Source organism: Stegodyphus dumicola, chromosome 1 (assembly GCF_044657685.1).
Source record: "Stegodyphus dumicola isolate Sdum_Otavi_A_Nest chromosome 1, ASM4465768v1".
In the NCBI taxonomy this organism is placed as follows: domain Eukaryota; kingdom Metazoa; phylum Arthropoda; class Arachnida; order Araneae; family Eresidae; genus Stegodyphus; species Stegodyphus dumicola.
This window is the reverse complement of record NC_140768.1, coordinates 280,303,166-280,324,923: the sequence shown is the minus strand read 5'-3', so window position 1 is coordinate 280,324,923 and position 21,758 is coordinate 280,303,166. Positions and strand designations below refer to the sequence as shown.

The 21,758-nt window shown below is 32.1% G+C and overlaps 1 protein-coding gene across 1 annotated transcript in view; it reads left to right on the top strand.

The window, feature by feature from the left end:
• The first annotated feature begins 263 nt into the window (after positions 1-263).
• Positions 264-21,758, top strand: part of LOC118197359 (uncharacterized) — a 57,917-nt gene continuing 36,422 nt past the window's right edge. The window contains exons 1-2 of the mRNA XM_085807655.1: positions 264-383; positions 1,898-2,127. Of these exons, the coding sequence (XP_085663781.1) occupies positions 313-383; positions 1,898-2,127 (301 nt within the window). The 5' untranslated portion in view covers positions 264-312. The remainder of the gene's footprint in view (positions 384-1,897; positions 2,128-21,758) is intronic.

Sequence of the window (21,758 nt, the reverse complement as noted above, 5' to 3'; positions counted from 1 at the left end):
GCGGAAAGAGACATTTACATTTAGGCGTTAGAACCATTCTTAGTGAAATCTTTGGAAATTTTCTTGGCCGTTAACTTGCGCTATGCTACCATCAACGAGATAATATACTGGTAGAGAGCGTATTGCAACCTTCAACCGGTTCCAACCAACGAGATAATGTACTGGTAGAGAGCGTTTTGCAACCTTCAACCGGTTCCAACATTAGTGTCACGTGACTGCTGCGCGAATTCCGAAAGTCCGGAAATACTTTACATTGCTTTCTATGGGACGAAAGACTGCTGCTCTGCTTGGTCACATAAAATTTAAGTAAAAATGGTTGTTCGCTGCAGCGCCTACGGATGTAAAGAAAGTTTCGTGAAAGGAGGACTTGTAACCTTTCATAGGTAAGTTAAAACTGCATGATTTATTATTTTATTTTCAGTATTTTTGTCATTTTACTATCTCTGTTGAATTGGTTGGAAAGTTTCAGCCATATTGTATAAGAAAATTGCCGCCGTATATGACATTTTCAGCATGTATTATTAGCATCAAAATGTATTAAATACTGCGATACTATTTACTGGAATCACCCTTTACAAATAATTGAATTTTATATGTTTTTTCCGTGTATTCCGTTGAAATAGAAAACTGCGCCAATTGGCGTTAACCGTTTTTCGCCAAGTCGTACGCGTTTTGATTTCATAAACAATTACTGCCTGCGATAAAAAAAGAAAAATGTTATTATTAGCATTAAATTATTGAGAAAAGACTGTGCGATATGTTTACTTTGTTAAAAAAAAGCTGAAGATATTGATTCATGCAACATTAATCATAAACAGTTAAACAGCATTATTTTAAAAATCAGATTACTTTTATAAAGCTCAATGCTTTATCATTATTTTCTATAAAATCAATTCAAATAAAAATAATCTGAATTATAATTCTGTCTCATCTACGATGCTGTTAGAAATTTATTGTAATTGAAAAAATGTGATGTGAAAAACTTATCATATTTTAAATAGTATTAAAAAAAAAAAGGAGAGTGAGAGAATTTTTAACTGTAATATCGTTTTGATCCTAATAATAAATACTGAGTTGAAGTTTGTTACCGTTTGATACATATTCAATATAAAATATTTGTTATAGTTAATAAGAAGTATTGATCCCCCCATGACATACACATGAGTGTGGAAATCAGTAATTAAGATTGCATTATTTTGGTCCAGTAATATAATCTCAAGAAAAGAGAGGTGTAGCTCATTTTAGAAGTTTAACCTACATGCAGTGAAATATAATTTTGTTAATAGATTTTTATGAAGGAAGAATTGTTGATGGCAAAATCAAAGTAACTTTTTTCAACTTTGCGTTGAGCATAAATTTTTTCCCATCATTAACAATCTAATTTGAAAGCGACTCATTTTCTTTTAAATTTCACTTGACCCTCTTTTCTCCAGAAGGCACCTTTTGACCTGTAAGGTGATGTATTACAAATTGTGTTTTTGAATGTACGTACTATTGTAAAATAATTTTAAGAGAACTTTAAGGTGGTCCAAAAGGACCCTTTGATTTCCATTCCAATACAGAATCACGAAATAAGAATTCTCATGTAATAAAAGGCTAAGGGGAAAAATGCCACCCGTCATATACAAACAATTATATTATTGTTTTGACTCTAATTGTAGGTATATTTACATTTCTTTCCAATGAAAAATTATTACACTTTTGAAATTTCATGATATTTTTCAGCATGTACTTAAAGAATTCTTAAATGATTCTGAAAAATTACCATTCTTCTGCAGTATACCTGTATGACCTGGCATACATATATGTGTGTAATTTAATACTTCATTTGCTACTTTAGTACAACTAAGTTTTTTTTTTTTTTTTTTTTTTTTTTTTTTTTTTTTCCCATTTATAGTTTCCCTAAAGATCCAGAAAGGCAAAAACAATGGGAAGTACAACTGCGGCGGGAAAACTTTAGAGTAACCAAGTATTCAAAGTTATGTTCGAAACATTTTACATCAGACTGCTTTGATAGAACAAAGTTTGGAGGCACCTGGTTAAAGGCCACAGCAGTTCCAACGTTATTTAATTTCCCTTCTCACTTACAAAAAAAAGTTTACAAGCGAAAGTCCAAAAGATTCAATGGTTCGACAAGCTATTTTTTTTTTAAATTTATACCATCTCCAAAAATAATAATAATAATAATAATAATAAATAAAGTTTGATAAGTCAAATTTTTCATATCAGAGCCATATATAGGGGGCAAATAATTTAAAGCGATTATTAAAAATATAGATAAAATATTCAGGAAAAAAGAGGTTATTATTATTGTATTTCATATTATATTGCATTATTGTATTTCATAAAGTTATTCATGTAGTATATAACAGTAACTAGTTTCTATATTTTGGCCAAATTGTGTGTTTTTGTTTTAAAAAGCTCATTACTTATTCACATATCAAAAATAGGAAATTCGGAATATACTTGACTACCATTTTGAATAGGTGATTTTTAGTACTTGTTCTTACTTAGATACTTTAGAAAGTATTACTTACTTAGTAGTAGTACTTAGTATACTTTAGAAAAAATAATTTAAAAAAATAAAGCATTGATCCACTTAAAATAAAAATATACTACTTTGTATGAACACCAAACTTTTAAATATGAGCAGGACATGCTTTCCAAACGAAAAGCTTTATTTCTTCATCAGATGCAAGTTGGATCCTTTGCAGCTGGTGAAGAGCAAAAACTTTTTATTCAAAACCTGCGTCCTGCTCGCGTTTAAAAGATTGGTGTTCATAGAAAGTAGTATACTTTTGTTTTACTTAATTTTTGCGTGTTTATTTGTAATTAAGCCTCTTACTTTATAGTAAACACTATATTTAAATGCACATTTTCATAATGTGTTTATTTAATTGGGATACAGGAATAAAATAGAACATTTATTGTCATGTTTGAATTTATAATTCAGAAAGAAAATTTTATTTTGGAAATGTACATTTTACAGCTGATCTGCAAAATATGAAATCTTACTAAATTTAATGTACAGTTAAGGCAGTAGCTTCCAAGTTTGCATTAAATTATTTTCTGGACATTGCTGAATTTATAAGCACTTTAATATGCAAGTAACTGAATAAAATGGGCATAATCAATTACTTAATAAAGATATCTTTTTAAAAATAAAAAATTCTTTACTATTGTACATTTCCATAATGCAAGTACTGTTAGGTAACACCGAGAGGTCAAAAGTAAATGAAATTCTTCCAAAAACTATTTCTGACTTTAAATTAATTAAAATTATGTTTACTTAAATATATGAAAGTAAAATATTTTTCTTTAATATTTTACTTTCATATATTTAAGTAAACATAATTTTAATTAATTAATTCAGTATAATTTATCTTTTTGTATCATAAACTATGTTAAGTTTGGGCAGTAATAGTTTATAGTTCCAGCTGAAAGTCAACAGTCAGTATATAATCTCAATTTTTTATTATTTATTTTAGATTTTCTTCCTAAAATTATTTAACCTAAACATCTTAAACAATGGTGCAAATAATTTAAAGCGATTATTAAAAATATAGATAAAATATTCAGGAAAAAAGGGGTTAAGTTATATCTAAATATAATTGTAAAATATCGAACAACCTAATTCGAGGCCGTTGTCTGCTGACTGCTAGCAGACGGAAATAAAAAGCACTACCTGCCATATCAAAAGCGGGCCAAACTGGCGATGAATAGCCTAAACTATCACTCTCCAAGAGCATTAGTCACGTGGTATATGTTGGAGACACCCTAGCAGACGAATTCTCTGTGGGCTGAGCCGTCTACCTGTTATATGAAGTCGTTGGCTACCATTCATTTATTATCCCTAAGGCAATACTACTGAGCGAAATATAGACATCTGTAGTTTATATTGCTCATATATAGCTATTTTTCAAAGTATCATCAATCAACCAAGCACAGAATCTTTAATTTCTCAGGCGCACTAGCGGCCGAGAGGTAAAGTGACTGCAATCTGGTAGTTCGACTCGCAATCGAATCTCGGAGAAAGGGCTGACTGCATGGTTGATTTTCGTGGTTTTTCTCATGTGCATCCTGGATACGAGCCACTTTCTCTTAAAAAGTCTTCCGTGAAGACATCTCTTCCTATAGGCAGATAGCCCTCGAGTTGCTTTGCCTTAATCAGTTAACCTAACCTAACCTTAGTTCCTCTTCGAAAATTAATCAGCTTTTATTGCTTAAAAAAACTGGGCAAAAGCAATAAGTATAATTTTAGCAACTTAAAACTTTAATTTATTTTCAATAATATACCTGATTGATGTAATTTATTATACATTTAATTTATAGTACATCAATTTGAAATTTTTATTAACATTTGTAGCTTTATTATAATTAATAAAGATAGCTACTTTGGTAGACGGTTGCACGGATTTTGGCGACTTTTCTTTTGGCGAGTAATACGACTTATGGTAAACCCATTGCTGGATGAGTTATTTATGGTAACCGATACTTTGTTGTCATTTTATTTAAAAAATAATACATTTTATTATGCATAAATTCCGTGTTTTAAATATTATTTATGGCTTCTAAATATTAAAAAAACAATTTAATTTTGTATTTATATTTGAAATAAAAATTTGATTGTTTATGATATTTTATTAATTTTTATGTTGTGGATTATGTAACCAATGACGTCACCTTACTTTAAAAGTAATTAGTTTTAATATCTATAAATTTAATCTAATGTTTTAAACATTATTTATGGCTGTTAAATATTAAAATACAATTTAATTTTGCATTTTTTAAAAAAATGATTTATTATAAAGGATTATTTAAATAATTTTAATTCTATGCGTGATGTAATCAGCTCCCTGATTGGTTACTGAATATTTGTGCGTTACCGCGCCATTTTAAAATTTTATTATTTATCTCTTTGAATTCCTCAGATTTCAAAGCGAATGGATATGTCCGTTTCCAAGATGAATGTTGTTATTGGTAATTACCAAGAATTATTGGAATCGGAATCAAAAAATTGCCCTTTGAGACCTTATTTTGGCCAACCTGGCTTTCCTAATCAAAGATTTATTTATAAATTGTTACAAGGATCAGAGGAAATTTATTTTAAATTTTTGGAGGAAACCTCGCTAATTGCTTCTTCAATGAAGTGCGAGAGATGTAGATCACAGATGAAGATCGTTAGAATTTTTTTTTTTTTTTTTTTTGTGGTACTTATCAAAATACGACAGGTAAAATACTTAAAAAAATGTAAGTACATATTTTTATTTTATAATTGTATTATTCAATTTTTATTAAAAAATTAATACACTGTTTTCAAAAATTCCTGAGATATTTATTGCCACATATGTTTTAATGTTAAATAATTATATCCTATACAACTTATTTTAAAGTATTTGAATTTAACTAATATTTTAATTCTTTTAAACGTTGGTATGATGTTTTTAATTCGATATTCATAATTTAATTCGATATATAAAGTAATATTTTAATCTAATTAAGTGTTGGCGCAATGTTTTATAGCGGAATTTTTATTCTATTATATGAGGGTAATAATTTAACCTTACTTTAGCATTTTATACTCTTAGGTGGTGTGTGTGGTGTATTTAATTATGGCAAAGCACACGAGGGCTATCTGCCTAAGGGGAGGGATGCCTTCGTGGAGGACTTTCTAAGGGAAACTGGCTCGTATACACGTTACACATGGAGAAAACCACGAAAACGCCCATGCAGCCAGCCCGTTCGCGGGATTCGAACCTCGGACCGAACTACCAGCGTTCAGGGCCTTTACCGCTCGGCCGCTGGTGGGCCTCATTTTTTTTTTTTTTTTTTTTTTTTTTTTTTTTTATACTCTTAGTAAATGTATTTATTTGCATTTGCCAGCCATCTTAAAAAAAAAAAAAAAACAGCGTTTTCAACAAAAAAAAAATATTTATTTTTTTAAAGTTTCGAATACTTTACTATGCATAAAATACGTAAAAAAAAACAGCATTTTTCAAGATGGCTGACGACTATAAAAACCGCGCCAACAATTGCGCCAATGTAAATCGCCAAAAATCCGTGCAACCGTCTACCAAAGTAGCACCGTTGTTTCTAAGGACGCATTGAAGTTTATCGATTCTATACCGAAATTACATTTCGTAATTCGATGTACTATTTTTATTAAAAGAGATTTATCGAAGATTATGCTAAAGCTAGCGGGCAAGCCCGCCAGATGACCAGGCTGCGGGCAAAACTAAATTTATACTTAAGAACACCTGTACAGTATAATTATGGACAATTAAAACTTATATATACCTGAAAAGAAAATGCATAAATCATTTCAGTATAAACAAAATCAGATCATTCTTTCCAACCAATAACCAATTCGTAAATAATTTTTTGTTGTCAAACCAGAAAGCAAAAACTTTTGACACTTCAGGTTAATGTGTATGACTTCATGATTTAAATTTAATGTAATATTTTTCTCAATATTAATAAAAGAATTAACTTCGCAATTACATATCGTGTCAGTTATCCTAACCCGAAACAAAAATGTTGCCAACAACAGCTATTTGTTTAAAATGCTCACATTAACGAAAAATTTTGGACATACAATGACGTCACATGCAATCGCGTGCCTTCTTCAACGTCAGAATATGAACTTATATAATAAACAAGGAAGTAAAAAATATATAAAAAAAGAAAATATCTTAAAGGTTTCATATTTTAAATTACGGCCAAAGAGGCGTTTATTTAACATTTTGTGTGTTACCTTTATTTATTAAATATCATGTTTTTCGCACTTAAACCGTAAAATTCAGTTCAAGAGCAATATCGCAAAATAATTTTAAAATGAGCAATTCAGTTCAAGAGCAATATCCCATATCTTTAGAATTTCGGATACACAGTCTCACGCCCTGGTGATAAAAATGTTTTTTCTGTACAACGTTGCCAATGCTCGCTTTGAAATTCTTGAGTTTGTTAATCGAAAATTCGTTAAAGTTTTACAAAATATGAAACCGATAATAAAACAAATTTCAAATTTGGGCTTCCAGATGCCCATATTCGCAGGAGGATTACGTTATTCAAAATTGGATGGCTGCAGGTACAGTTTTTTTTATCACAAGGCCAGAAACATACCTACATTTATGCAAATTCTTCCTTATTTGATTTCTTTAAATATAATACAGGGCGATAATATTTGGTGGCAACAATTTGAAAAAAAAAAAAAATCTGAAATGTTTCAGATTTTAAATTACGTCCAAAGGGGCGTTTTTTAACATTTTGTGTGTTTCCTTTCTTTATTAAATATCATGTTCCTCGCACTTAAACCATAAGATCCAGTGCAACAGCAATATCGCAAAATAGTTTTAAAACGAGCATATCTTTAGAATTTCCGATACGAGACTCACGCGCTGGAGATAAAAATGTTTTTTCTGCACAACGTTGCCATTGCTCGCTTTGAAATCCTTGAGTTTGTTAATCAAAAATTCGTCAAAGTTTTAAAAAATAGGAAATCGATCATAAAACAAATTTCAAATTTGGTCTTCCACATGCTCATATTCGTTGGAGGATTACGTCATTCAAAATTCGATGACTCTATGTACCGTTGTTTTATCACAATACGAGAAATATACATACATTTATGCAGATTTTTCATTATTTAATTTCTTCAAATATAATGCAGGACTCTAACATTTTGTGGCAACAGTTTGAAAAGTGAACCGACATTTATGAGTTCGACGCAAAATGCCAAAACGAAACTAATAGTCCTTCGGGATTCAAATCCCTTTGGACTAAAAAGAAAAAACGCTTGCAGTGAATAAGCGGAAAATGCCAAAACGAAATTAATAGTCCTTCTGGGCAAATTTCCCCTTTGGACTAATAATATGTTTTAATGTTTTTACAATGCTATTTTTATTTCACATTTTGCAAAAGTTACAATTTTTTTTGTTAATAAACCCTATGATTTAAACGATTTGAAAGCGAGTAGTGGCAACACTTTTCGAAATAAAGCAGATTTTTATCTCCAGCGCGCGATACTGTTGCCGCTCGGAAAGATGAGAACGAAAATTATAATTAATATTTCGGTTGATTAAAGTCGTAAGAAGATGAGAATGTTCGAAATAGCTTCCCACGAATTTTTGGAATCAAACTCATCTCAACTCCACTCAAACTCAAACTCAACTCCCCGCCGTTCCAGAGGAGATGATGCCACAAATAGACAAACGCACGCAGATTTTAATAGTATGGATCAGCAATTCTCAACCAGTGGTACACGTACCACTGGTGGTACACAAAGAAACAAAATATTTTTTAACTATTAACTACCCCAACATACTGTTTAAGTTTTTTCTCTAATACTCGCAAATTTATGCCATCTGATATTTGTTCAATGTAAACAGCCGTTCATAGTTGCTTCTTGTTGTTCATAGTTATGTATTTTTTACTTTACTGCGTGATTTGAGAATATCGTCATTTATTTTTGAACAACTCGCAATATATGGTGCATTTCAATATTTGTGAAAAAAATAATAAAACAAACCCAGATTTTCAAAAGAAAAAATGGATAGGACTGACAAATCGGAAAAATGATGATTTACAGACCCAGGCCTATATACTAGCACTAAGATTAATGGAAAATTTGTTTCTAAAAAATATAATGAAACTTATTTATCATTTGGGTTTACTTGTAATAGAAATGAAATGGACCCTCAACCTCAATGTGCTCTTTACGATAAACTCTTACCAATCAAAGTATGAAAAACATTTTCTTAAAAGCCATCTTGAATCTAAGCATGCCAGTTTAAAGGATTGACATGCTGAGATTCAAGATGAAGAATATTTCAATCTGAAGAATATTTTAAGAGGAAATTATCCGAGTTCAAAAATAATATACAAGTAATGAAAGGTTTTATTACTTCAAGTGAAAAAGCTTTGGAAGCTCGTTACCTAGAAAGCCTAGAATTTGCCAAAACTTGCGCAGGCTCTCACTATTGGAGAAAACCTTAAATTACCAGCAGCTAAAGATATCGTTTTAGTAGTATTCAACAAAAAAGTGGCTTATGAACTTAATAATATTAGGTTATCAAATGATACAGTAAGTCGACGAATTCATGAAATGGCAAATTCTATAAAAGAGACACTTCTTCAAAAAACTAAAGATAATGAGTATTGTGCATTGCAACTGGATGAAAGTACTGATACTTTCTTTTATTATTGGTTTACATACGTTTCGAAGAAGATAAACGAATTGCCGAAAACTATTTATTTGTGAATCTCTTCACGACAGAGCAACTGTAAACGAAATTTTCAAAGTAATTGACAATTTTATGTTTGAGAATGATATTCCTTGGAATAAGTGCATTGCCGTATGCAGTGACGGAGCTCGGGCTTTAACAAGAAAACATTCTGGTCTTATTTCTAAAAATAAAGAAAGTCGCAACTGAAACTAAATCTACTCACTACTCCGTTCATCGTGAAACTTTAGTAGCCAGCCAGAACAATTCCCGAAAACATGAAAAATCGTTTTGAATCAAGCTGTAAAAACTGCTAATTTTATTAAAACCGAGCTTCAAATTCAATAATATTTACGATATTATGCCAAGAGATGCGCAGTGAACATGAAATGCTTTTGTTATATTCCGAAGTAAGCTGGTGTAACAATATGCACACCTCTGACACACATTGCTTAATGAGAACTTCCTGTTTTGTCCAGAGACTAATTGTCAGTTAGAACTTTGAGGAAAGCTGTTGCGGAAATACCCTGGTGTAGTTTCCGGACACAAGGGACGTCGTAAATTACCCCATTCTTAGGCATTTCCGACAAGACGTTTAGCAAAACGAAAGAGAGCGCCTTTTGTGTGTGATTTTATGCAGTGAAAGACTTGAAAGAAGACGCGACCCGCGTCGTTGCCGCATCCAGCGGCTATTGTTTTGTATTACGGCTGTAATGGTTTGATTATTTTACTTAGTCAAGAAATTCTCATTAAGTTTTTAAAATAAATATTTAAAAGACAACTGTTCTGTTTCCTTTCATCCAACACAGAGCCCACCAGCGGCCGAGCGGTAAAGTCGCTGAACACTGGTAGTTCGGTCAGAGGTTCGAATCCCGCGAACGGGCTGGCTGCATGGCTGTTTTTATGGTTTTCCCCATGTGTAACGTGTATACGAGCCAGTTTCTCTCAGAACGTCCTCCACGAAGGCATCCCTCCCCTTAGGCAGATAGCCCTAGTGTGCTTTGCCATAATTAAATACACCACACCTGACATCCAACACGGGTGTTCAGACGTTACAGTGATTATCCAAAGGAAAAGTTTTAAACCGTCTTTCTGAACTTAGATCAGAAATTCAAATTTTCCTCTGTGATTCAAAACTTCAAATGCAAAAATATTTGAAAAAGTAAATTATGTTTGCTGACATTTTGTAATATAATAATTATGTTTGATGTTATCATATTTAGCTGATATTTTTGGAAAGATAAATGAATTAAATTTAGGATTACAAGGGCATAGTGTTAATTTCTTTACCATTAGAGGTAAAATAAATGCAATGATTAAAATCTCGCGCTAATCAACAAAGAATTGTGTAATAATATTTTAAGCATTTTACCCCTTTTAGAAAGTTTTCTAACCGAAAGTAATTTGAAAATAAAAGAGGATTTAGCTTCTGACATTAAAAATCATTGTTTTTCATTTATAATTTCAGTGTATTTTTCCAAGGATTATGAAAAAGAAAATAGATTAGAAATCCATTTTGCACAAATGTACCGGAAGTTTTATCTTGTGAAGAAAAAGAACAACTGATAGAAAATTCCTGTGATCGAACTCTAACTGAAGATTTAAAAAACAACACACTTGTCAACATTTGGCTGAACCGAAAAAATAATTTATTATTTTTTTCAGTAGAAATTAAAGGCATTTTAAATAAAGCTATTAAACTTTTATATGAAAAATAAATACAGAACAAAATTAAAAGTGTATGCTAATTTACGGCTAAAACGAAGTGAAATAAGACCAGACATAAAGGTATTGATATCTCTAAAACATGCCCAAATTTTACACTAAATTTTTGAATTAAAGTATTATAACTTAAATTTTGATAATTAAAATTGTAACCAATTTTTTATTTGCGCATATTTAATACAAACAGCCAATAGGTTGTGCAAATGGTATAATATAGTTTTTTTAATATTTCTACTGAGATGTTGAAAAGTAATCGTTGTAAAATGTAGTGCTGATACTAAAGTTTTTCAACTTTTGTTTACATGGTACGTTTTAGTTAAAAGGTTGAGAACCGCTGGTATAATAATCTTTCAAATTGTACGAAATGCTTATTTCCGGTCACAGTTAACCAATTAAAATCCAAATTCATGGTCTTCAAATCATATTTATCTGGTTGGCATTTGTGATTTGTTGAGAAATAACTATTTAAGGCAAATAAAATCTACCGGAAACATCGTATTTCAAAACGATAGCGAAGCTGAGTAATGGAAACAGAAAATATAATTACAAGGGTTTTCAGTCTTTCATTTATTTAATTCTGACAGTTGTATAAAAATGGATTTACAATTTCAATTTTTGATGCGAATGCAAAATTATTTTAGCGATTTATCAAGAAACGAAAACATTTAAAATGTATTACGTTCTGAATACAAATTTGAAAGCGTAATTTACCAATAAACATTTATAATAAATTAAAACAAATTAATTTATTCTATATTGGCAACAGTATTAAATCCAATATTAACATTGTTTCATATAAATGTTCTTCGCATTCTTAACCCTAGTTTAAAGAAAAGGCGGCGAAGCGATAGATAGCGTGCGACATTTTTCAACATAAATTCGGCGTACTTAACTTTATTATTGAGCTAAGATCGACAAATATATTAAGCTGAGTTGTCCCAGGCTTTTACCGATATTCCTTTGCCATCCGTTTAAAACGAATCCATAAATCGATATAGAATAGAAATTCCTTGCTTGTGAATTGGAAATGTATATCGATAGTGAATGAATCGGAGATCGAGAGGTTAATAACTTGATATTGTGGTGTCTCATCTTTAGAGAATATTTTGAAGAAGCGAATTTAAGATAAAATGCGAATTTAACATCCACGATGAATGATAACTTCGATACAAAGCGACGCTTTAAATGAAATGCGCAATAAATTGTCAGTCGTTTTAAACTCCATTTCTGAGTACTGTTAAAATCGATGATGGTTTATTTCAAGTAATCGATTATCCGCCAATGTTACCAATGTGGGAAATTTATATATAAGATAAATTAAGCTAATTATATTTCGAATTTTACACATTATGTTCTTATATCCTATAATTTTATATTTTTCTGTTTTTCAAGTTATAAATGTGATGTTCCAGGACATAATTTATGACAGCAAAGATAACGTGATTTTTAGTTACTTTTAATTTGACTCGTTACTAGAAATTCGGAGCAGTTTCATCAGAAACAGCTATGATTTTAATTACTTTTATTTGGCGTTGTAACCACAGTTTTCTTTAGACAGATAAGGCAAAGCACGTAAGAGCTACCTGCGTACAGAGAGGTATAGTTTCTTAATGAACCTTCAAAGGAAAATAACTCGTGTTCATGACAGTTACAGGTAACTAACATTTTAGTTATTGCAAGTTTCTGTGTGCACTGCTCCTTAGGATTTTTTACTTGTTTGGGTACTTGTGGCAGCACTAAATTAACAGATAGCCTGAAGATTAAACAAATCAGTCACGAAAAATAAGAGTAATTGTATGCAAGTGAGCAGTTTTTATCAGCATTATTGATATTAGCCTATTATTTATTTTTCTCGCGTTATGTTCATTATTCTTACTTGATATTGTTGCAAGCTACGAGTTCGTGGAGATATCTTCAAATAATTATTCCAGAATGAGCAGGAAACAACTGACAATTTATTGGGATTTACAAGAGTACGGAAAAAAGAAGTCATAAATAAAAATCTGAAGGCCTTCAGATTTTATATTACGCACAAAGGGGCGTTTTTTTAAACTATTTTTGGTTACATTTACTTATTAAATAAAATATATATAAACTTCTTCGCACTTAAACCTTAAATTCAGTTCTACAGCAATAGCACAAAACATTTAAAGGAGCATATCTTTAGAATTTCCCATACATAGTCTCGCGCGCTGGATATTAGTTTTTTTTTCCCCGTACAGTGTTACCATTGCTCGCTTTTAAATCGTTGAGTTTGTTAATTAAAAATTCTTTAATGTTTGACAAAATATGAACTAGATAATTAAACAAATTCCAAATTTGGACTTCCAGATGTCCATATATTCGAATGGAGGACTACGTTATTCAAAATTTGATATCTCTAGGTACCGTTATTTTTTCACAGTGAGAAAAAAATACATACATTCATGCATATTCTTCATTATTTAATGTCTTTAAATATAATGCAGAGCTCTAATATTTGGTGGCAACAATTTGAAAAGTGAACCGACATTTATAGTGAACCGACGCAAAATGCCAAAACGAAAATAATACCCCTTCTGTACAAACTGCTCCTTTGGGCTAAAATGAAAGTAACTCAAGAAAAATAGAGAAACTGAGCAAAAACACAAGAGAAATATTGCAGATTTCATATATCATTCATTCACAAAGTGAACGTTAACACTCTTTGTCAAATCACGCAGAACTGATTCTGAAGCATGGAACATGGGTGTGTGCAATGAGCTTGTAATTAATGAAAACTCCTACCCGAATTTTGGAAATATTGACCTAAGACGTTGGCTCTGAATAAGCAATAAATGTAAAAAATTATTTTTGTGCCAAAGATGTGGAAGAGTGAAAGATCGGAAGGAATGAATGTTTGCAAATACGAAGGTCACTCTGGCGAGTACGCCCAGAAATAATATGTTTCAACTAATTACTTCTTATGCTCAGATCCTGTAAAGAGAGCATAATAAACAATAGAAAAGTATCCCCGCCCGGCCGTTCCAGCAAGTCACCCTTCCAAATTCAAATCTTGTACTCTTCTGCTTTTGTAGTGTTTTGGTTGGGGGTTAATTTCTACTTCTCGTTTGGTTGGGGGTTAATTTCTACTACTACTATTTCTTCATTCTAATTTAACATTTCTTCAAAGGCTTTGACCATTTTACTTGAATGACCAGATCGAACTTCTGTTGCCTGTGTTGGCTATTTTAAAGTCTCTACTACTTAACTTAGGAAAGCATACCTTTTCTCCAAGCAATTGTGAGATGAGCATCGGCCCTTCTTTTCCTTTCGGTATGTTGCCATATTTTCTTCGTTTCATATGTGATTTTTCTGATTTCTTTTTTCTTGAAGTGAAGGCTGGAAAGTCTTCTTCGTTAAGCTTGGCTAAATTTAGAGCTTTTTCCCCGTCGACGTAGAGAACTCTGCAAAGCAACTGGCTAGGATCTGTACCTAGGCAGTCTCGGCCACGGGGGTATAAAATATATGAACCTAGTGGTTCTGGAGGCCCCGGAAAGGTCACTTATTGACCGGCTCGGTGGTCTAGAGCGGAGCTGCTCTAGTAGCCCGGGGGGTAGCGTCCCGGGTAAGCTGGGTAATATGCCTCTGCGACGGGCAGCCCGAGAGACTGGCACATAGCAAATTAACGACTGGTGTGTCTGTTTGGCTATTAGTGCCAGTCCTCTCCGAGGAGTGGGGAAGGAGGTTGAACATCCAAAACCGCTCTGAGGGTGAGCTGGCCATGCAGTACCTTATTATAGCTTTTTGGCTGGCGGAGCATGTAATAAATAAAACTAATTTTAGGGCTTGTTTCTTGATTTCTTTTCCCACAATTTATCTGCATGCTGTTTGTTTCAATTTCAGTTTGTTAGTTTTACACACACACACACACACACACATATATACATAAACAGACAAGCCAACCTGGTGAAATAATAGGTTGGTCTGTCTATTTTATAAGGTCCGCATCGTAATTAATTTTGGCTTAATTCACATTTGATTCGTCGTAGCTTATTGAATCATAAGTGTTGGGAACGTCCGTAATTTGGCACTTGAAACATTTTAGTGATTTCCTTTGTTGTCTGTATTTCGTAACGTTCACTGAGATGTTCATAACGTAATTCAAATAGTAAACAGCTTTTCTTTCAGGAGATGGAAGTAAAATTTTCATAAAACAAACTAGAAACCTAATTTAATTGTTCCACCAATTTATTTAATGAATTGCTTTACTTTGATGACTGAGTATTTCTTTGCAAGAAGCTTACTCTTGATTCCTTCGTCGGGGATGATCGGTTCCTTCTTTCTTAAGGGGACTCGGTACCTTCTGCATAATTTTTTTATTAATGAAATTAAAATAAAAAAATCATTCAGAAGGTAAACTAGTTAGAAAATATTACTTTTATGTAAATATTACTTTTTAAGTAAATATTACTTTTTAGTTCCTTTTTTACATAAAAGTAGATATTGCTTTTTATGAATATTATTAAATGGTTTTGAAAACAAAATCATTTAAACCTGAAAAAGATTTTTAACTCGTGATTTTTTTTAATAAAAATTTTTTGAAGAAAATGTTAACAATTACTCTATGATTTGTGTGTGTGTGAGTATGGCAAAGCCTCGAGGGCTATCTGCCTAAGAGGAGGGATGCCTTCGTGGAGGACTTTCTAAGGGAAACTGGCTCGTATACACGTTACACATGGGGAAAACCACGAAAACGCCCATGCATCCAGCCCGTTCGCGGGATTCGAACCTCGGACCGAACTACTAGTGTTCAGCGACCTTACCGCTCGGCCGCTGGTGGGCCCTACTCTACGACTTGAAAAGCGAGCAATAGCAACGCTTTTCGAAATAAAGCATTTTCATCTCCAACGCGCGACACTGTTGCCACTCGGACAAATGACTGCGAAAATTAGTGTTTAATAAATATCTTAGCTGATCAATGTTGTACTAAGATAAAAATAGTCGAAATGGCTTCCCACGAATTTTTTATATAGCGAATAATGTATTTAATGTTTGACAATGCTATTTTTATTTCATTGCAAAACTAGGAAAATTTTTATTAACAAACTCTAAGACATGAAAACGAGGAGTGGCAACAATTTTAGAAATAAAGCAGATATATAGATTAACTAAAACTATCATAAAATCAGAAAAAAGTTATAAATAATCAAACGATATTAAATGATGTAAAAACCTGCATTTGAATTGCATTCTTTAAAATGAAAGTATCAGTTTAAACATGATTAAAACCGGAATTTTAATATAACAGTTTTATGAGATCATTTATACAGATTTAGCTATGTTAGATATGAGATATATTTTATAAATATCTGTATTTTTAAAATATTATTTATATTAGCTATATATTATAAGCATGTATGTTCTTTAAGCGAATAAATGAAAACATATGAAAAGTATTATTGCAGAAAAATATTAAACATCATTAACAAATCGAGAACATTTTTAGTACTCATAAAATTCTGATTGTGGGTTGTGATTGAAAATGAGATTTTTGAAAATTCTCTGCTCTAAAACTAAAAATTTGCGATGCTATTTAATTTTTTTTAATACCAGCTTAACCATCTTTAAGTACTTTTGAGGAAAATAAGGAATTTTCGTAAAATGATAAGTACTTAGCTCATGAGCAAAATTTATGCTTTTACCGTAGTCGATGTAATACCAAACTCAAATTTAGAGCATTTACAAAGACTAGCAAAACAATAAAACATTAAGACAAATCTGTTCTCCTTTAATACCATAAAAAATAATAAATTCCTAAAAAGAACTAAAAAAGGTTATAATCGCTTTAGGAAAATATCGCCATTTTCTTTCTTCTAGACCAGAGAAGCTTTAACTTCCACGGAACAGAAATTTCCATATCGCATTTGGAGCTTAATGCGCTCTGAAACCAAGAATGAAAAACTTAACATATAACTTCAATAAAGTTAGAGCCTTAGAAAGTGTTTTTCTAGAACTCTTTCTTTGTCTTTGGACATTAAACGATCAGGGCTCATCAGGAGATCATTTACGGGAATTCCAACATCAGTCGAAAATGTATAATGATACTGGTATAACATCATGACTGAATAAGTTACGGTTACAAAATTTTAAAAGAACTAAGGAAGCTTGAAAAATATCTGCAGACTGTCACTTGAATATATTATCACTGAAATTTTCGACGCATTATATCCTGGGGGACAATCAGCATAAAAAGTGTAAAAAAGGCGTAAAATAACTTTGGCGATAAGGATAAATCGTTTAGCGGAAAAGTGAAATAAGTATTTTTCGGAGACATGATGGGATGACAGATAAGCGAATAACATCTGCATTAGATTCTAAAAGCAGCTGCAATTGCAAAAGCAAAGTATGCAAAGTTGCATGTGTTCTGCATATCGTTAGTTTTGACAAGATAATTAATGTTTGCGTTTTGAGTGGCCATTTTGAACAAGATAGAAAAAAATAAAATTTTTGATAACCAAATTTTATTTACAGTTTACAATTTTTACGAAAAGCATAAATTTAAATTCTTATTTTTAATACACTATAAAATCATTAAAATTTCAGGAAGGGGGAGAGTATTACATGTTTAGCATGTACTGTTAACATATAAGCACACAAAGCATTTTTTCCTCAGCACATCATCGACCGAGATGGTAAGACCGTTAAACACTGAAGCCCACCAGCGACCGAGCGGTAAAGTTGCTGAATACTGGTAGTTCGACGAAGGTTAGAATTCCGAAGAACGGGTTGGCTGCATGGGCGTTTTCGCGATTTTCTCCATGTGTGACATGAATACAAGCCAGTCTTTCTTAGAAAGTCCTACACGAAGTCGTCCTTTCTCTTAGGCAAGTAGCCCTAGTGCAACGATGGCGAACCTCTTTGAGAAGTGGGTCAAATGTTCTTAATTATTTTCTTAAATACTAGCCCGTGGGTCACTTAGTCGCTAGAGCCACTTGGAAGGGTTACAGTAATCTCGAAACACCGAAAATTTGTTAACAGAAAAACTTGACAATTGACTCTTTCTTTTTTTGTTCTAACTTTTAAAATCTTCTCAAAATGATTACTTTCCTTTTCGTGTCTTCAACTTGTCATTTTCCAGGTAAAAGTGAAAATATAAAGGTCGACGTCAAAAAATTTTTGTCAGTGGGGTAATACCTTGAATTACCACACCAGAGGGAACCACATTCAGTGTCTCCTCTGCACTGAGTATTTGAATGAACAAAGAATAAAGAAACACACATATTCATTATTAAATATTCTTCATTAATAAACATAGTTTCAAATATGAGTATTGTTGCGTGCATACGGGTTTCTAATAGATTGAATGCACACAGCTCCGATGATAGATTGATAAAATTTATTTTATCAAAAGAAATACTTCAGAGTTCTGGAACTTTCCGCAAAAATGCTCCTATAAATCTTCACAGTATCACAGAGTACAATCAGTAGTGGCGCTTCAAACTACTAAGAACGTTAAACACAACGCAATGCAAAGCGAAGCTAAAGAGCGAAGCGGCGATAGGACTCGAAACTTACGCTGAGCTAACAGTTAACAACAACAGCTACTGAGAGCAGATGATCTCTCTACTCTTATATAGTTTTTACCCTGCCGCTGAGATATTTCTAGTATTTTCTGCTGCTAATAAAATTAAAATATTTAGGCACTTTGATGATACCTCTCAATTGAACATTCTGAAGCAGTCTTCAAAAAATCTCCTAAAATCATAAATTGTTTGACGGTATGACCCAGTATGTGGTTTTTATTTGACGAACTGAAAAAAGATTTAGCCTGTCAACGGTTGTTATTAGCTTATTAAATATTTTACATAAATTAAATAAAATAATCATGTCTACTTGCTTATTCTTTTAAATGCTTATATTATAAAATGTGTAACTTATATTTAATATTATTTTATTTTTTTAACAATGAAAATTATAATAATTTTTCACTATATATTTTCTGTTTCATTTTTACTTCCTTCCTCCTCTCCTTTTCTTAATTCAAAACGGCCCATTTGTTAATTTTGTATAGCAACTGAATCTACACATAAGTTATACAGTTTTTGAAATATGTATCATACATGTTTTGGTATTTTAAATAATTTTTCTTTAAAAATTAAAGTAGGTGTGCCATGTTTAATTATATTAATTATTGATTGGTTAATGTAAGGATATTTCTACGTGAATTATTTATCAGTGGGCTTATTTCCACTTGAGCATATTTCTATGTGAGCTTTTTCCGTGTAAGCATATTTCTAAGAAGCATTTTTTATGTGAGCTTTTTTCTGTGTGGGCATATTTCTGTGTGGGCTTTTTTTTCCTGTGAGCATTTATACCTGTGAGCATTCTTCTTGTGGACTTTTTCTCCTGTGGGCTTTTTTCCTAGAACCGGAGAAAATGCCTTTTAAAGCAAACATCATAAAGATTCCTGAGGTATTACGAATGGTATACGAATTCCTGGGGTATTTATAGGATTCCTTGCCAGTGTGGTTTAATTTACATTGGCCAAACTAAGAGAGCCTTAAAATTTCGCGTCAAGGAACATGAGGCATATGTTAGAAAAAAGGAAACACAGAAGTCTTCTGTTGCTCAACATTGTTGGTCCGAAAATCACACTTTACATTTTTCTGCTGCCAAAATTATTCAAAAAACATCTTCCATTGGAGAACTGGATTTTCTAGAGGCATTTCACATTTATAAAAATCTTTCTGTTCTAGTTAACGATCCTAATTCCAATCCAAATTTGCCTTCGGCCTTTAATTTCGGTGGTTCGGTAAAACCATCGAAACTAGTCCTGTGAAAATTTTGTAAATATAACGCTGATTTTTGTTGTTTGACTTCTGAATTACTATTTATTCGGCGTGTTATTGTGTCTTAATTATAGAAGCCTCAAACAGGCTTATTTTTTGCACGTGGTGTGGCCGCCATTTTGTGATTGCATGAGTTTCGGTAAGTACTTTTTTGCAATTTTCAAATTTTGTTTATGTTTTGTAAATTTGGATATTGTGCTTTGCTTGTCTGATTTCATGCATTTTGCTTACAAACGTTTTGTTTCCTATTCATTTCAGTGAGGGATTTTTCTGCTGTTTTGTGTGTGCTTTATTATTGCTTAGTTAATTTAGTTTGATTTTTTGCATTGTTTAGCATGCCTTCATCCGTTAATCGTTTCACTAAATTACGCCTGAAACGGCAAAAATTCCTGAATCAACTTGACTTTTTACTTAAATGTAAATGTAAAAAATTGATGCCCAATTTTATTCAAATCAAATCTAATCAAAAACCTTCGAGTCGCGTTTCAAGAATTATGTTAAATTGCAAGCTTGCTTACTTCGGTCCGTCATAAGGGATACACGTCAACAATTGTCCAAAATTGAACATGAACTCTATAAGCTTCATCTGGAACTCGCTAAATCATATCCAAACTTCACTGCCCTTGAACAAAAGTCTTGGTCTAGAACGGAGAATGCAGTTAACCGTCATAAAAAGACCCTTGCAGTTAAATTCGAAAAACTTCTTTTACAGTCTTCCAGTTCAAGTAGTTCAAAAAACTTCCCATTGTAAACATCAAGCCAATAGTTAATATTTCTAATGTTAGTCTTTCAGAAGAACAAGAGAGAATTCTAAAATATAATTTTAACTTCTCACAAACCTGTAAACCCTCGATTCGAAAGATTTTGGCTCCTATCGAAAAAGCTTTCAAGTTCAGTAAAGTTTCAGATTCACAGAAAAAAATGATTAAGCATCTTATCGCTCATAATGTGAAATTCAATAATAAACCTTTGAAACCAAATCTAATTGCGAGAGACAGAGCTACAATGCGCGAAATTCATTCTAACCCGGATATTATCTTTTCAAAGGCCGACAAAGGTGGCCAGATAGTCGTCATGGATAAGAACACTTACATCGATGGTGTCACTAAACTCTTAAACGAAGGACCATATAATCCGATCCCTAAAGATCCTTCACCTTCGGACTTGTCAAAAATAAAAACTGTGTTCAAATCTTCGCAAATCATTTCAAGCAACTTAAAACATTCGCATCTGTTGCGAATTCCTGGGGTATTTATAGGATTCCTTGCCAATGTGGTTTAATTTACATTGGCCAAACTAAGAGATCCTTAAAATTTCGCGTCAAGGAACATGAGGCATATGTTAGAAAAAAGGAAACACAGAAGTCTTCTGTTCCTCAACATTATTGGTCCGAAAATCACACTTTCAATTTTTCTGCTGCCAAAATTATTCAAAAAACATCTTCCATTGGAGAACTGGATTTTCTAGAGGCATTTCACATTCATAAAAATCTTTCTGTTCTAGTTAACGATCCTAATTCCAATCCAAATTTGCCTTTGGCCTTTAAAGAAATTATACTTTAGTTCTGGTTTCACAAACAGATGGCGCCACTTGCTTATTCTTGTCCAGGTTTTCTTATCTTATCTAATCATTATTTCCTATCTTGTTCATTTGCGGTTTTGCAGCTGAGGATGGTGGTTCGGTAAAACCATCGAAAATCTTTTACTTTAAAAATTGTTTTTTTCCCTCCCATTTTGAACATAGAGTATATACAGTAATTAATTAAAGTGAGAGTATTCCCTTTCTTCGAGAAAAATCCAATTATCCGAATTTTTGATTATCCGAATGGAGTCCGGTCCCAAGTGTTTCGGATAACTGGAGTTCTTCTGTATATGTTACTGGAAATACATGAAACGCAGGCTAGAGAGCCGCATGCGGTTCTCGTACGAAGAAAGTAATTAATTTTACTTTTAAATAATTAGAAGGCGTTTTCTATTTTTATTTGCATGTCGCCATTTTGAAT